Source organism: Oryza sativa, chromosome 6 (genome assembly GCF_034140825.1).
Source record: "Oryza sativa Japonica Group chromosome 6, ASM3414082v1".
NCBI classification, from domain to species: Eukaryota; Viridiplantae; Streptophyta; class Magnoliopsida; order Poales; family Poaceae; genus Oryza; species Oryza sativa.
The window spans coordinates 23,949,850-23,965,441 of record NC_089040.1 but is presented as its reverse complement, the minus strand read 5'-3'; the positions used below and the strand labels follow the sequence as shown (position 1 = coordinate 23,965,441).

General features: G+C 40.9%; 2 protein-coding genes across 2 annotated transcripts; both read left to right on the top strand.

The window, feature by feature from the left end:
- Nucleotides 1-764: 764 nt before the first annotated feature.
- On the top strand, nt 765-8,654 carry LOC4341405 (ABC transporter A family member 8). The gene is made up of 18 exons (XM_015785802.3): nt 765-954; nt 1,583-1,961; nt 2,211-2,287; nt 2,380-2,524; nt 2,789-2,908; nt 3,005-3,132; nt 3,743-3,901; nt 4,118-4,280; nt 4,363-4,488; nt 4,584-4,667; nt 4,885-5,246; nt 5,655-5,855; nt 6,176-6,285; nt 6,392-6,476; nt 6,973-7,101; nt 7,196-7,301; nt 7,426-7,514; nt 8,003-8,654. Exons 1-18 carry the CDS (start codon nt 868-870, stop codon nt 8,300-8,302), a joined length of 2,850 nt encoding a protein of 949 aa, XP_015641288.1. The 5' UTR covers nt 765-867; the 3' UTR covers nt 8,303-8,654.
- A 3,224-nt stretch (nt 8,655-11,878) lies between these two features.
- On the top strand, nt 11,879-15,017 carry LOC4341403 (protein RMD5 homolog). Its single transcript, XM_015788982.3, has 2 exons — nt 11,879-12,051; nt 13,431-15,017. The coding sequence occupies exon 2, from the start codon at nt 13,486-13,488 to the stop codon at nt 14,644-14,646; it is 1,161 nt and encodes a 386-aa protein (XP_015644468.1). The 5' UTR covers nt 11,879-12,051; nt 13,431-13,485; the 3' UTR covers nt 14,647-15,017.
- Nucleotides 15,018-15,592: the final 575 nt, after the last annotated feature.

Here is a 15,592-nt window from a genome sequence, read left to right as displayed (position 1 = left end):
CCGATTCCGATTCCGAAAAAAAATATGAAAAAAAAAATATGATAAAGCTAGTTTCCGTCCGTTTCCGATCCGTTTTCATCCCTACTTTTAACACACGGTCAATACACCACATACAATATAATTGTGAGTTTACGCTTTTAAAATATGTGTATACACATAGGGAGGACAGATAAATCACTGCACCAGAACGTAGGTACCGAGATTTTTACTCTAATGTTTGGAGTTTGGACCAACACAACAACCCTGTGCTTCTCAATATGAAGTCGAATCTAATAAAGCGCTATGCTACGCTTCACTTTAGCGAGGATAAAAAAAATAGGAGAGCTGAAAAACTAATAAAAATACTAGAAAACAATATACCGTTTCAACAGAATAACTGACGCTTAAATACTAAGATATATTTTCTATAAGATATCATATGATAGTTTCTACGAGATATCATGTATGATACCCTTGGTACCAAATCTAATACTTACGGTACCATGCTGACACCATCATGATACATAGATACCAGAGTCTGAGACAATACCTATCTACTAATACGGTATCATAGGTACTGGATTTGGTACCTAATATATTGTGCTGATATAAGCACAAATAAACTAATATTTTGTTGGAATGGTATAGTGCTCCGTAATAACCCTCGTATATAATGGTATATATGTAAAAGAAAATAAAGAAAACATATAATGGCGGGAAACATATCTAATGTACCCCTCCCGTTTGCTCCTATAAAATCCCCCCACCCCCAGGTCTTAACGGCTAATAAACTCTCTCTTTCTTCCCTTCCTCCAACTCCCAACCAGTCAACCACCAGAAGCGAGAGAAAGAAAACCGAAATCACGCGAACCGCCGCCGCGTGACGCGATGGAGCCCTCGGCGGCCGTCGCGTCGAGGCCACCGAGCTTCACCGCGCAGACGAATGCCCTCCTCCGCAAGAATCTCATCTTCCAGGTTCGGATCCCCCTTTTTCCATCCAGCCATTTCTTTCCTCTTCGCCTTAACTGCTATGATCTGTTTGGTACTCGGATGAGTCTTCTTTGTTGTTCTGATGATATGCCTTAGGGAAAAGAGGAAACTGCAAGATGGTCAGTACAAAATTTCACTTGTTGTTTTTTTTTCAAAAAAAAGGAACAGCAAAATTTCGGCATAATTTGCTAGTTTTCGTTGTTCTTGAAGTGTAGGCGTCAACTTGTTCTGGTGAAGTCGTGGGCTTGAGTTATGTTTATTCAGAATATTCTCTTGTCGTCGTTGTTGACTTTTTGGCATGGCCGTCGTCCCTTGATTTATATTGATGTCAAAATGGAAAGAATTTGGGACCAATACGCATCCATCAGCATAGGTGAATTTCCTTGATCGTTTGAATTATAGATGTTTGGAACGCGAAGAGGCGCACTGAAATCCCTTTTGTTTTTGTGCTTCATATTTCACTTCGATGGCTGTTTCTGTAGATTATTAGTGTCAACTGTCAAGCGTCTTTTACATTTCACACGATTGCAATTCGTTTTTTATTAATTGCACAAACTGGTCGTTGAGTCAAGCTAATTAAGAAGTGGCATCCATGTTTGATCGTTTCTTGCAGAAACGAAACAGGAAAGGAACCATTCGGCTAATCATAGTTCCGATATACCTCTGCCTCTTGCTCACCATTCTTCAGAGAGTCATCAACAGCGTTCTTGACAAGCCCAAGTTCAGATGTGGTTGCAAGTGTGTTGATGTCAACGGCACAGGCTCTTGCCAAAATGTGTGTGGAATTCAGTACTCTACACTGGATCAGGCTGGCAGTTGCCCCATACCGAACCCCCCGGAATGGCCTGCTCTCTTGCAGTTACCGCGCCCTGAGTATCGCGCCATGCAGGAATCCTCCTTGTATGCAGGTTTCCCAGATGTATCATGCAGAAAATCACAATCTTGCGCAGCTACTATACCCTTCACAGGAGCAAATGAGACCCTATCTAACAGTAAGTAATCTGTAGTTCTGTACCATCTACTTCTTTAAACCTGCCTCAAAATCCACTTAGGACCCCTTTAGAAAAATGCTTAGGGCTTGTTGGATGAAGAAGTGAGGCATGATTCTCTTATTATTTTTTTGTTTTCAGTAATGATGAAATAATGATTATATGACTTATCTGAGAGAAGGAAAATCTGTTAAGCTGTAGTGTGTTCACCATATTCCATAATCCACTAATTTTTGCCCATTTGTTTGGCAGTTGTCATGCAAAATTTGTTCACAAGCTCACCGCTTTCAAATCTTTCTGATAATGCGAGCATATCCAGTCTTCTCCTTGTAAGTTGAAATAACCATATTATTACTTGTATGGCTACTTTTTTTTAAGGGTGAACATCAAAGAACTTACTCTATTATCATGTAACTTCCAGGGGACAGATGTACCGGGTACTTATACAGGCTTCATTGAACCCGCTTTTGTCTCAGATCGACCCATATATGTTCTTAGACCTCAATGCAAAGCCAGTGATTCAGTTACAGTCCCCATTACGTTTGGTGATATTAATATTCGGAAAGGTAAAATTCTTATTATGTATCGCTTCTACTGTTTCTGAGTAGATTAATCTGAAATAACAATGTTGGCAAACTGATGAGGTTGTCAGATTATTAACCTGATACCATGACAGACTTGTGATTGTCATTGTTTGCCATAAGAACCATCAACCTCTGTGCACTCCTTCAATGACATTCTGCATATTACCGTTTATGTGCCTCTTGTTTTGTTGAATGTTTTTGGTTGAAAATGACTTAATATCTGAACTTCAAATTCTGTTTTAGCAGAGATGTTATGTATTCAAGGTTTACCCTTGTGGAGGAATAGTTCAGCAATAATAAATGAGGAAACCTTCAACGGCTACAGGAAAGGGAAAAGTCAGGAAGGGATAAATGAGATTCCAATGGGTATGCAGGCATTTCTTACCTATGCCATTAGTTTATTATTGCATCATATGCTGGCATTAAAGGTGCAAATAACTCTAATTACTTCTGTTATTACAGCCTATGATTTCCAAGACTCAAACGAGAAGCATTTCAGCGTGTTAGCTTTATATAACTCAACTTATCAGAATGTGTCTTATGTTCCAATGCCATTTGGACTTCTGCATATCTCGCGCTCCTTGAACGCGGTGGGTCTCACTTCATAAAATTGACCTTTTATTAGGGACAACCATAGACTAGTGGTAGATCATAGTTGAGATAATGGGTTCAAGTTACCACTCTTCTTGAAATCAAATATATCTGTTTAATTTGTAAAGTGGATCTCTCATTCTTATTTTTCTTGTCTGCCAACCCACTAAAAAGTTTGAAACATTTTTATATTTCATTCTGCAATCATTTATGGTTCATAACAAATTGACAAGAAGATCCAAGGAAACATGACATCTGATGTGAACCAGAATATTCATAATACTAGAAAACTGTAGGCTGTAATAATCCAGGAGGGTTTAAAACTTATGAGCACGCATAATCATGTGTTTTCGGCTTGTTCTCTAGTAAGTATAGTAGCACATTATGAATTTATTAGGGACAATACCTTTCTTGTCCTTTTTACACTATAGTTTTGAAATTTTCTACTCTGTTTAGAATATTGAAGGATCAAAACTGATCCCATTATCATTATAGTCATATCATACTTCTGAAAAATATCTCTAACTTGGCAATACTATTATGCAAAGCAGTCAGGAAGCTATACAACTCAGTTCTACCAATAACATATGTTTCTGGGCATCTGTGTAGGTCTCAAATGCATATCTCCAGTTTCTTCGAGGATCAGGTGTAAAAATGTTGCTTGCATTCACAAAAGAAATGCCTAAGCAAGAGACTCGTTTGAGATTTGATTTTTCTTCTGTTATCGGCCCTCTCTTTTTTGAATGGGTTGTTGCCTTGCTTTTCCCGGTAAGTGGCAACAAATTGATAGTGGTCTTCCCTTTTGATATAGTAGCTATGAATTTGACTTGTTAACTAGTCCCTCTCAGGGTTTCTTAATAGTTAATAGTAAGTAAAATATTGATCCTCATATTAGATATATTGAAGTGGAGAAAAGTAGAGAACTGTTAGAACAAATCATGATCAGTTTTATAATTCATGATGAAAATTTGAGATTTAATGCAGGTTATGTTGACATACCTTGTATATGAGAAGCAACATAAGCTCCGAACAATGATGAAAATGCATGGACTTGGGGATGGCCCTTACTGGATTATCTACTATGCATATTTCCTTATTTTGTCCATGGTGTATTTGGTTCTATTTGTCGTTTTTGGATCCGTTATAGGTAGGAAGCTATTCCCAACGGTTATTTTCAACAATCATTACTTGATTTGACCCATTTTATCTAACTCAGTTGTAATTTGCAGGTCTAAACTTTTTCAAGATAAATGACTACAGTATCCAATTTGTTTTCTTTTTTAGTTTCATGAACCTGCAGATTGTACTAGCCTTCCTAACTGCAACCTTCTTTTCTAAAGTCAACACTGCTCAAGGTACAACAAACCTATACCATTTATCTCCATATCCGTGACCTATTCTGTACTGCAAAATATATGATGTTTCTTGTTTCTTATGTTCTTTCCACCAGCAATTGCATACCTGTACATATTTGGATCGGGGTTGATTGCAGGATCTCTTATTCGCAATTTTATTGAAGGTGGCAAGTTCCCAAGTAAGTTTAGCAAATATTACCAAATGGATGTTTTTAACAATCACATTACCTTCATTTGAATATTATATCACAGTTTTCACTATGCCATAGCAAGGCAGCAACAGTTTTTAAACATAAGTAAACTAGCCATATGGGATGCCTTTCCTGCTGCTAGCAATTTATTTTGATAAATGGGGCTGAAATAATTGCACAAAATTTTCCTGTTGTGTTACTGCAGAGCACTGGATTACAGTTCTCGAGATAATACCTGCATTTTCTTTGTATCGAGGACTATATGAGCTTGGCCAATATGCTATTAGGGCTTCTGAAGCTGGAAGTCATGGCATGAGATGGAGTGATCTAAATGACCATGCAAATGGAATGAGAGATGCGCTGATTATTATTATTCTAGAATGGTTGGTTTTGCTTCCTGTTGCGTACTATTTGGACCATTCTGCTTCAGTTGGACACAAATCTAGTTTCCTTTCCCTAATAAAAAATCTGCTGAAGAAGAACCCAACTTGGAGAAGGGTATCTATTAACGAAGTAGTTAACGACGCTGTTCATGTAGAAATGGTGAAGCAAGATATTATTAAAGAAGTAAGTTTCTTATAGTTCTTATATTGCACTCATCAGTCTTTCAGACAGTTCAATCTCCCACCTCAATGCATTTTTTTTTGAGGGGAAACACTACTAGACTTACCCAGTAGTTATAAATTTTATAAATAAAAAAGTCCATATTTACATGAAACAGAAAAGAGGAAAAGGAAAAGAAACACACAGCAAAGTTCAATAAGGTCTGTAAATGCATTGCAATTTTTTACATTGCAATTTCAGGATTACCTATAAGGCTGCAATATTTTTCAACAAACTACTCTACATAATTATGTATATCATCCAGTACTAATTTACTATATTCATTTCTTGGGAATCACATAAATCTGCATATCAGATGTTACCTACTACTTGATATCTAGTGGTTGCTAATTTTTTATGATTGGATTACAGAGGGAAACTGTTGATCAAGTACTACAACAACAGAGTAGCGGCTATGCAGTTGTCTGTGATGATCTCAAGAAAGTATATCATGGAAAGGATGGTAATCCTGATAAGTTTGCTGTTCGGGGTCTATCACTTGCTTTGCCTTATGGAGAGTGCCTGGGCATTCTTGGTCCTAATGGAGCTGGCAAGAGCTCTTTCATTAGCATGGTTTGTAATTTGATCCCTCACACGACATACTTGATCCAAACAATTGCCTAGTCATTTTCTCTTTCTTCTGCTTAAACACATAAATTATAATTGTAGGATTTCTTGTCCATGACGATTATTTTTTCTTTATAGTATTCTCTTTTATCTGTTAATGTTTTATATATTTCTGTAGAATTAATTATGCTTTATTGACCATATTTCTAGAACCACTGAATGTCCTTTTTAAAATCCCGAAATTTATAGCTTTTGCGCTTTAGTTTTCTAAATCCTATTCGGTGTTCTGTAATAATCTCTGTTTCCTTCCAACTGTTGCCTTACAGATGATTGGGCTTACAAGGCCAACATCCGGAAATGCATTCGTACGGGAGTTCAGCATACAGACTGACATGGAAAAGATATATAACAGCATGGGGGTTTGTCCACAGAATGAGTAGGATATGCAACCTACTATTGCAGATCTGTTGTGTGCATTAGCACTTGTTCATGTAAAAACACCTTCGAATTATCACCTTTTGTTTTTGCTATGTTGAATGCAGTATGCTCTGGGAAATGCTGACCGGCAGAGAACATCTCCAGTTTTATGGGCGGCTGAAGAGCCTCAATGGCTCTGATTTGGACACTGTAAGTTATATCAAGTATACCAGGTCCCTTATTTCTTCTTCTGATAGCATAATTTTTAAGGTGAAGCTAGCATATCTTAATATCAATGTACTGTCTTTCAATACTTATGCCCGTAGATGTGCTTTATTATATGGATTTTTATACTCCAAAGAAACCTTATAGGATTTGAATTAAGAACAAATGAGTGGATGCTCGAAAGCACTGAACCATGTATTAAGAATGGAAGAGTGTTTGAAGCATAAAGTGTCAAGTGCATGGGTTTTCATGGAGCAAAATACTTCTCTGAACTGAAAAAATGGATATAATCTAGATAGTCTTCCCTGATTTTCTCCATCATCCTTTTTTCATTTTCATTTGTCTTGAAATATTTTCAGTATGTGTTTTTTGACACAGTACTTCTAAATTTACTAGTATAATATACTGAATAGGACGCTTTCCTACTATTTCTATTTAGAAGCCTTTCAGAGTTATTTACTGAAATGAAAATGATTTGCAGGCTGTTAACGAATCTTTAAGAAGTGTAAATTTACTTCATGGTGGTGCTCCTGATAAGCAAGTCAGGAAGTACAGTGGTGGCATGAAGAGGCGTCTCAGTGTAGCCATCTCGCTGATTGGAGATGCTAAAGTACACCTTTCTAGCTACAGCGCTTACCAACATCTTCTTGCGTTGTGACTCATCGATAATTCCCTGCTTATGCACATTCATAAAATGGCCTCAGGTTGTCTACATGGATGAGCCCAGTACAGGATTAGACCCGGCTTCGAGGAAGAGTCTATGGGACGCTGTGAAGCAAGCGAAGCGAGACAGAGCGATCGTTCTTACTAGTAATGTTCAAACTACATACCAATTTTGAATATGATACACTACCTACCTTGTGTTTGGACATAATTTCTCTTCCATGATTGAATTAACACGCTTCCTTTTGTTCCTGTGACACATCTTTTGCAGCCCATTCCATGGAAGAAGCTGAAGTTCTCTGTGACAGGTTGTGCATCATGGTAGATGGCAGCCTCCAGTGCATTGGGACACCCAAAGAGGTTTAATCATCTCACAAACCTACTTCATAATCCAATAAAAATAACTATTGGAAGCATTGTTCCTCGAGAAATTTTATAGTATTTAAGAAAGTATATCTAGGTATCAAAATTTTACACTAAAAATTTTGGTACCTCAAGATACAAGTATCTAAAAGTACCAAGTTTTACGATAGAAAAAGTGGTACTCCCTTCTTTTTTTAATGTATGACGCCGTTGACTTTTTAATTAACGTCTGACCATTCATCTTATTTAAAATTTCTGAGCAAATATAAAAATATTTAAATCATCCTGAAAGAACATTTGATGATAGATTAAGTCATAATAAAATAAATAATAATTACATAATTCTTTTGAATAAGATGAATGGTCAAACGTATCTCAAAAAATCAACAGCGTTATACATTAAAAAGGGAACTTCTCAAGGATGGTAAAACTATCTTTGTTCCTTGCTTCATCTAAAGATTTAACACAAAAATTTTCAATGACAGCTCATAGCGCGATACGGAGGGTACTACGTGCTGACAATGACAACATCCCCGGAGTTTGAGCAAGAGGTCGAGAATCTGGCGCGAAAGCTCTCACCGAACGCGAGGAAAGTATACCATCTGTCTGGGACACAGAAGTACGAGCTGCCGAAGCAGCAGGTGAGGATCGCGGATGTGTTCATGGCCGTGGAGAATTTCAAGAGGAGGACGGAGGTCCAGGCGTGGGGGCTCGCGGACACCACCATGGAAGACGTGTTCGTCAAGGTCGCCAAAGGGGCGCAGTCGAGCGAAGAACTCTCATGATGATCTGGTGCAAAAATGATGTTTTGTTTGTGCTGTTCTGATGTACTTTGTACAGAAAGTAGGATAAATCTTTTGTCAGGCATTAGTTTGCTTATTTTTCTGTACATAAGGATCCTATGGCATGTTGTTTTTGTTCAATCTTCTTTTGGTCTTTTGTAGATAAGGTTTGTGTTATTGTGTATGTTATAGAAAAAAAGATGGTGTGTGTAGGCGTATATTGGTGATTGTATTTTATATATGTTTGTCAACTTGTTGCTGCACGTATATGTCTCTGCAAAGAATCATAAACCTTTGACCAGAAGCCTTTGAATTGATCATATTCTTTGTGTAATATAATGGGCAATTATTTTTCCGTCGTCTTGGTGACATCGCTCTCCTGGTTGTTGCACCGTTGCTTTCATTTGTACTTCAGTAGGCTGTAGCGATGCTTTTTCGTTGGGCCTGCAGCACCTGAAGTTACTGGTGTATATTTGTTCTAATCATTTTGAGACCTAAAGCGTTGTTTCCTATAGATGTGTTCAACATTCTTTTTCTAGCAAACGCACACGCGTAGCACATTAGGATTAAATTTAGATTTTCTATAATCCCCATCTAGTCAAATCAAACAATTGATAATTTGTTGGTAAGAATTTTATAAGTATGTTGTTAAAGTGAAGGTGCACATAAGACTTGTTTACGTGAATCGTAAAACACTCCCTCGCGTCGCTCTCATGCGGGCGGCCCGGGGGAAAAACCCTAGCCACCCACCCCGACACCTCCCTCCCCCCTCCCTTCTAACCGCTGGAAGCAAGCGGTCGGCCGGGAAGGTGGCGGCGGAGCTTCTCCTCAGCGTGGGAGGTGGAGCGGCGCGTTTCTGACAGGAGGCGGCAGCCGGAGTGGGCATCGGGCAGAAATGCTCCCCCTACGGCCAAATTAGGAGAGGGCAAGCTCGCGGTGGCGTGGTGGCGCGATTCGGGAGGCACGGTCCGGTGGAGGCTTGCGGCAGCGCGACAGCTGTGGCCAATGGTCCTCGCTGCGAGGACGTGCAGCTCCGACACCTGGTGGCGCTGGCGTATCGCTGTGTTCCTTGACGACATTGGCGGCGAAGGCTAGTAGGCGCGCGCGTGGAGGCACGATCGACGGCGGTGGAGGCCAGCTGCGGCAGTGGCCAGTGTAGAGGGAGGTGAGGCCGGTGGAGGCGGAGGCCCGACGCGACCGGTGGGGCCGGTGGGGGGAAGGTGGGGCGCCGTTGGAGCGGTGCAGCTATGGATAGGCAGGTGGTGGGTGAAAACCTAGCCTGGCCTTGGCTGGGCCGGCAATAATGGCGCTCAAGCGTCACTCCCTCTCCTGAGGGCGTTGTCGTGTCGTCTCGGCCTCTAGTGGGGCTGCCGGGTGAAAACCTAGTCGCGACTATTTTTGAGACCTTGACGGACGGTGGCGGCGGTCTTTCGTCACTTCTCTCCCTAGAGACATTGTCTAGGCAACCCCCTTGCCGAAGCCTCCCAAACAACTCGTGCAAGCTCATTCTAGATTCATGTCCTCTTGTGTCGACGCACTAGTTTATGCAAGTTGGCCACGTCGGAGGGCCTATGGGGGAGAGCGGTTCCATTTTTCTCTCTCACCCTCTCTTCCTCAATCCCAATGATGTAGATAGAGCGGGGGTTCCTGTCGGTTGCAAGGGTTTGGTTTTTGGGTGATCTTGGCTATAGTTCCTTTGTTGGCTTAGCGGCGGCCGATCACGCTTAGTGCTAGCCGACGCAGTGCTAGCCTTCTTCTGGGTCTGTGCGTTGGTGTTGTCGGTGTGTGGGTGGTGGTATTCTTTTTTCTTTTTCCTGGTTACGACCTTCCGGGGTTATAATCTTGTAATTTTTTCATGCTCTATCAATATGAACTTCGCACTGTCTAATGCGAGTCATTCAAAAATATATATATAAGTATGTTGTTGATAAGAATTTTATAAGTATGTGTAGCATTGCTCGCAATTTTAAGCGTTCGCTCTTGAAACTTCAAAAATACCTTATGTTACTCCATTAATGCTATTTCACGCATATGTGCCTGCAGCACATGCTCTTGGCCCATAAGGCTTGGGAAGCGAAGAGACTACCGATTCCTCTTTTCTCGTCCACCCCCTCCTATTTCTCTTTCCTTCCATTCTCATTCGACACTGTCAAAGTGGCTTGTTGTGACCTGTTGATCTGCTCCACCAGCTCCCAATAATCCCCATCTCCGGTTGCTTCCATCCTTCCCCATCTTACTGACATCCAACATTCCCTATCCGTTGTCTCCGACCACCCTCTATTCTTCCCTATCTGTTTTTCTCGGGCCATCAAGTGGGCACCCCTAGGTCCTTTGACCCTAGCACCGCTAGGGGTTGTGATGTCAACCATCAACCACTGCTCCCTGCTACAAGGACTCTATCTCTTCGTTCTCTCTGTCACAGCCAGGGCTGCATCATGCTCGTGTCGGCCTCTCCGAAATAGGAGGCGACCTTTGTGATAGCGCCCAGGAAGGCAACGATGGTTGTGGCTGTAGGAGCCGTGGGATTTTTTTTATTTAGATGGAAGTTTTGGATTTTTTAGGTGAATCTTTTTATATGGAAGTTTTAGTTTTAAATCTTTTTGTATGTTGTGTGGAAAGTTTCACATCTTCAATTGGAAGTTTTGTGATTTTGATATGGAAGTTCGGGATTGGAAGTTTATGATTTGAGATGAAAGTTTCATATTTTAGAATTTCTTTTTTTGATTTGAGGTGAAAGTTTGCAACACAAATGGAAGCTTCAAAGATCAGAGTTTGACTTGATGTGCAAAGGAGGCGTAGTGTGAAGCAAAATCACTTATGTATGTGATGCGAAAAGGAGGCGTGTGACTTGTTGCTAGCGTAGTTGGTCTAGTTAATTCTAGGAAAACTCCTATATTACCGTCTCAACTATAACCCGATTTTCTCCCTAAAATCAAAACCAGATAATGGGCCTGTTTGGGGGAGTTTCTAGCAGCCCCAAACAGTCCAGATTTTTATCTAAATTCTGAGAATCCATAGTTGTATAATGGAGAAAATGAACTATAGGATATAAGCTGAGTTTTTTTCTAGATTTTCACAAGCTGTTTCTCATAATCTTAATGGCCTGTTTAGTACAGCTCCAACTCCTAAATATAACTCCAGGAGTTGAGTCTGGAGTGGAGTTGTGGAGCTGCCTAAACCCAGCTCCACAACTCTAATATATTTTGTGAGAGAGCTTCACCTAACTCCACTTCCAGTTTTGGTAGAGCTGAAATTGATTGGCTGAGCTCCAGCTCCAGGAGGGGTGGAGTTGGAGCTGGAGCTGTGACAAACAGGCCCTAAGTTCCAAAAAGACCCAATGTATTCTTTAACAGTAAAACCCTAAATCAATTTATCTGTTGGCTCAAGCCCGGCCCGTGAGCCCCCGAACCCATTCATCATCCCACTAGCGTTAGCGTAGGCGGAATAGCATCCTAGGGCGCACGCGTCACGCCCCGTCCCTCCTCCCCCATCTCTCCTCTCTCGAGGAACTCAATCACGCACAAAAATTACCAGATTACCCCCAACCCCATCATCTCCGATCTCTCTCTCCACCGCGGCGTCTCTCTCTCTCTCTCCTCCCCCACCCCCAACCACCACTTCCTCCATCACCAAAGCGCCGCTCCCTCGCCGTCGCCGCCACCTCCGCCGCCGCCGCCGGTGCCGGTCGTCGAGGCGGGAGGACTCCTCCCCGCGCGCCGCGCTCGATCCGTCCGCTCCCCAGTACGCCCGAGGTGAGGCCCGTCCCCTTCGATTGGTTCCTTCCTTCGCTCTCACTTTTCCCTTCCCCCCAGTCTGGAATCCCGGCGACTGACCCCCCCTGTTTCGATCTCCGTGCGCGGGGGAGCGGTCGATCCGGTCGGTGAATGCGGCCGGGGTTAGCTTTGGGTCGCCCCGCTGCTGGTGGCTTGTCGAGAGTGGATAGGCCCTAGGGTTCATGTGTGACTTTTTGCGGCGCGCCAATCCGTAGTAAGCATGAACACACTGATAGGTTCTCTCTTTTTTTTTTGCGAAGTTTGTTGAGATTTAGAAGAGAGTTTAGGTTACAAATACGACATTAATCCCGCAAGCAGCTGCCCCGGGGTAAAAGATTACTAGCATCCCGTCCAGGACGAGCCTGACTACCCCACTGATAGGTTCAACCGGCGTATGGAACCTCGAGGATAGGTTCTCTTTGTGTATAGAACACACTGATAGGTTCTCTTCGTGTATGGATTATCCAACGGGGGATGGATTGAGCCTTCCATTGGACGTTTGGCTCTGTGTGCTGGTTGCTAGATTGGATTTAGAATATGAGAGTCATGAATCGTGTTGCATTATTATACTAGTGAAATGGATTGTTTCTTCACTGAGCTATGTGTTTCCTACAGTGATGCATCTTCTATAAGCTATCGCGATTGTTTCTTTAACAGATTAAGCGTGGTAGTTGCTATGTTATGTATCAAGAGAGAAGGAAACCTTCACGCATATATGTGGTTTTAATGGTTAATGTTTGCAATGTTCTTGAGGCATACAGTTCGTACACATGGAGATTCTTTACCGATTGTTTAGAACAACCGAGTTAGTTCAAGCAATGCATATATAAAGCTTGAAATGGACCTTTTATGTTCTGCTCTGTAGTGGGAACACATGCACTGTGAGTGATCTTGGATTCTGGGATCAGGCTTACATGATCATTTCGTTTCCTCCCATTCTTTTGATTTCAGTGTCAGGAGGATATGACTATGTTAGGTCATTTTGGCGTGTTCTAATGTTGTTATTATGCAGAATAGAACTCTGCAACTTGTCGTTCAGCATTTTCTTGTCCCAAACATATTTCACTTACCTGTAGCATCTAGACAATGTTCTAATCTTTTGATGTTTTTATCTCAGAAACAAGGAGAAAAGTTAAATACCTACCGTTGTATGGTTTACCATTGTACTCTTTCTGTAGCTTCTTGATCACTAAATATTTACATTTACAGTTTCTGAACCTGTGTTATGCTTGCTGCAATTCAACGCAGACTGATTTAATAGCAGTTAGACTCTATCATACATCTTTCAAAAAAAATTTCTTTCTGGAAGTTTTCTCAATGAACTACTTACATATCTGTGGTTTTTTGACTTGGTACAGGGCAGTGATACTCTGCTGCTTAGTTGGGTGCAGTGTGCACTACAAGTCTACAACAATGGAGCTTGACAGTCTAAGAGAGGCGTTTGATCGAGTTATTGAAAAACGTGCTTCCTCTTCTGCTAAAGCTCAGGAAGTTATTGATCAGATAGTGAGTGAAGTTGAGCAGGCAATCACGAAGATGCAGATGATGAATACAGATTCCATGGGTACTGCTGACCATTCATCCATCCTGGCAGAATTGAAAGCCAAGTTGAATGAATTGGCGCCACTAAATCAACTAGAAGGTTGTCAAAAGGAATTGAATGTTGCACTTAGCAAATATCTCAAGCTGCTCGAGAAGTCTTTCAGTCCAGACATATCGAAAGCATATCGAAATGTGGATTTTGAGGCCAGTACTATAAACAGCATAATAGCAAATCATTTCTACCGCCAGGGCCTTTTTGATCTTGGAGACTCATTTGTCCGTGAGTGTGGTGAATCAGATGGGGCACACTTGAAACTACAATTCCAAGAGATGTATTCAATTCTTGAAGCAATGCAAGTTAGAAACCTCCAACCTGCTCTCAGTTGGGCTGCCAAGAACCATGATCAGCTTTTGCAGAATGGTTCAATGCTTGAGTTGAAACTTCATCAGCTTCAGTTTGTTGAGATACTAACAAAAGGAAGTAGAGATGAGGCTTTAAAGTATGCAAGAACTCACTTAGTGCCCTTTGCATCCTTGCACAAGGCAGAGATCCAAAAGCTAATGGCCTGCCTTCTCTGGGCTGATAGGCTTGATCAGTCCCCTTATGCCGAATTCATGTCATCGACTCATTGGGAGAAGCTAGCAGAGGAGCTTACCCATCAATTCTGCAGTCTTTTGGGGCAATCTAGTGAGAGCCCACTTGGTGTGGCAGTATCAGCTGGCTTTCAAGGACTTCCAACCTTGCTGAAGCTAACGACAGTGATGGCTGCCAAAAAACAGGAGTGGCAGGCGATGAAACAACTGCCAGTACCCATAGATATCGGACCAGAATTCCAGTACCACTCTGTCTTTGTATGTCCGGTGCTCAGAGAGCAGTCGAGTGATGAAAACCCTCCAATGCTGATGCCCTGCGGACACGTTGTGTCGAAACAATCGATAATGAAGCTATCAAAGAGCAGCTCCAGACCCTTCAAATGCCCATACTGTCCCTCAGAGGCTGTTGCTTCTCAGTGCAAGCAGCTACATTTCTGAATGTTCTTTCCCTGCTCAGATATGTTTATACACGTGTTAATTTATGTTCCTGTGGCACCCATCCAATAACTACCTTGTAATATAATCCTGTATGTTAATGAACATTCTAGTGCTGTCTCTGGATGTTAATCTGTACAGTTGCAAATTCCTGTTCGTTTTATCAAATTATATCTCTGGCATGACTGAACAGAAAATAAGTGCTACTAGTCACTCTGGCAGTCTTAGGGCTTATGATTGTGTATTGGTTTTACAGCCATGTAGATCGGTCAAATCATGTGTAAAATTGGCAGTGAGCCTTTCTGTTTAAGTTTCCTGCTAAACATGGTAATGAACATTTATCTGGCCAATTGATACCGAATAGATTGCTGCTATTAGCTTATCTTTTTATAAGCATTTTGTGTTGTTAGTAACTTAGCATGTCTTTTGTTAGCAATTAGGGTTCGATCCATATGCTTGTCTGCTAATACTTTGTAAATTCATTAAAAAAATAAAATACTACTTCTGTTTTAAAATATAAACGATGTTGTTGACTTTTAGACATTTGTCTATTTGTCTTATTAAAAAAATAGAAAAAAATACATAATTATGGAGTATATTTATTTTGTTATGAGTTGTTTTATCTCATTTTGTTATGAGTTATTTTTATCACTATAAATATTTTAAGTATAATTTATATTTTACGTATTTAAAAAATTAAACAATATGAATGGTTAAACGCGTGCTCAAAAGCTAATGGCTTTATTTATTGAAAAACGGAGGGGCATGAAGATCGAACAAATCATACTGGTTAATCGCTTAACAAATTCTTGGCTCCGCGCCGTGTAATGTACCAATTCTCTGTTATTAGTAACAGTACGCAGGTCATCCATCTAGAAAAATGAAAATGACAAAAAAAAAAAGGTAAAAGAAAGTAGTAATAAGGATCTTTCAAAGAGAAAAAAAGAAA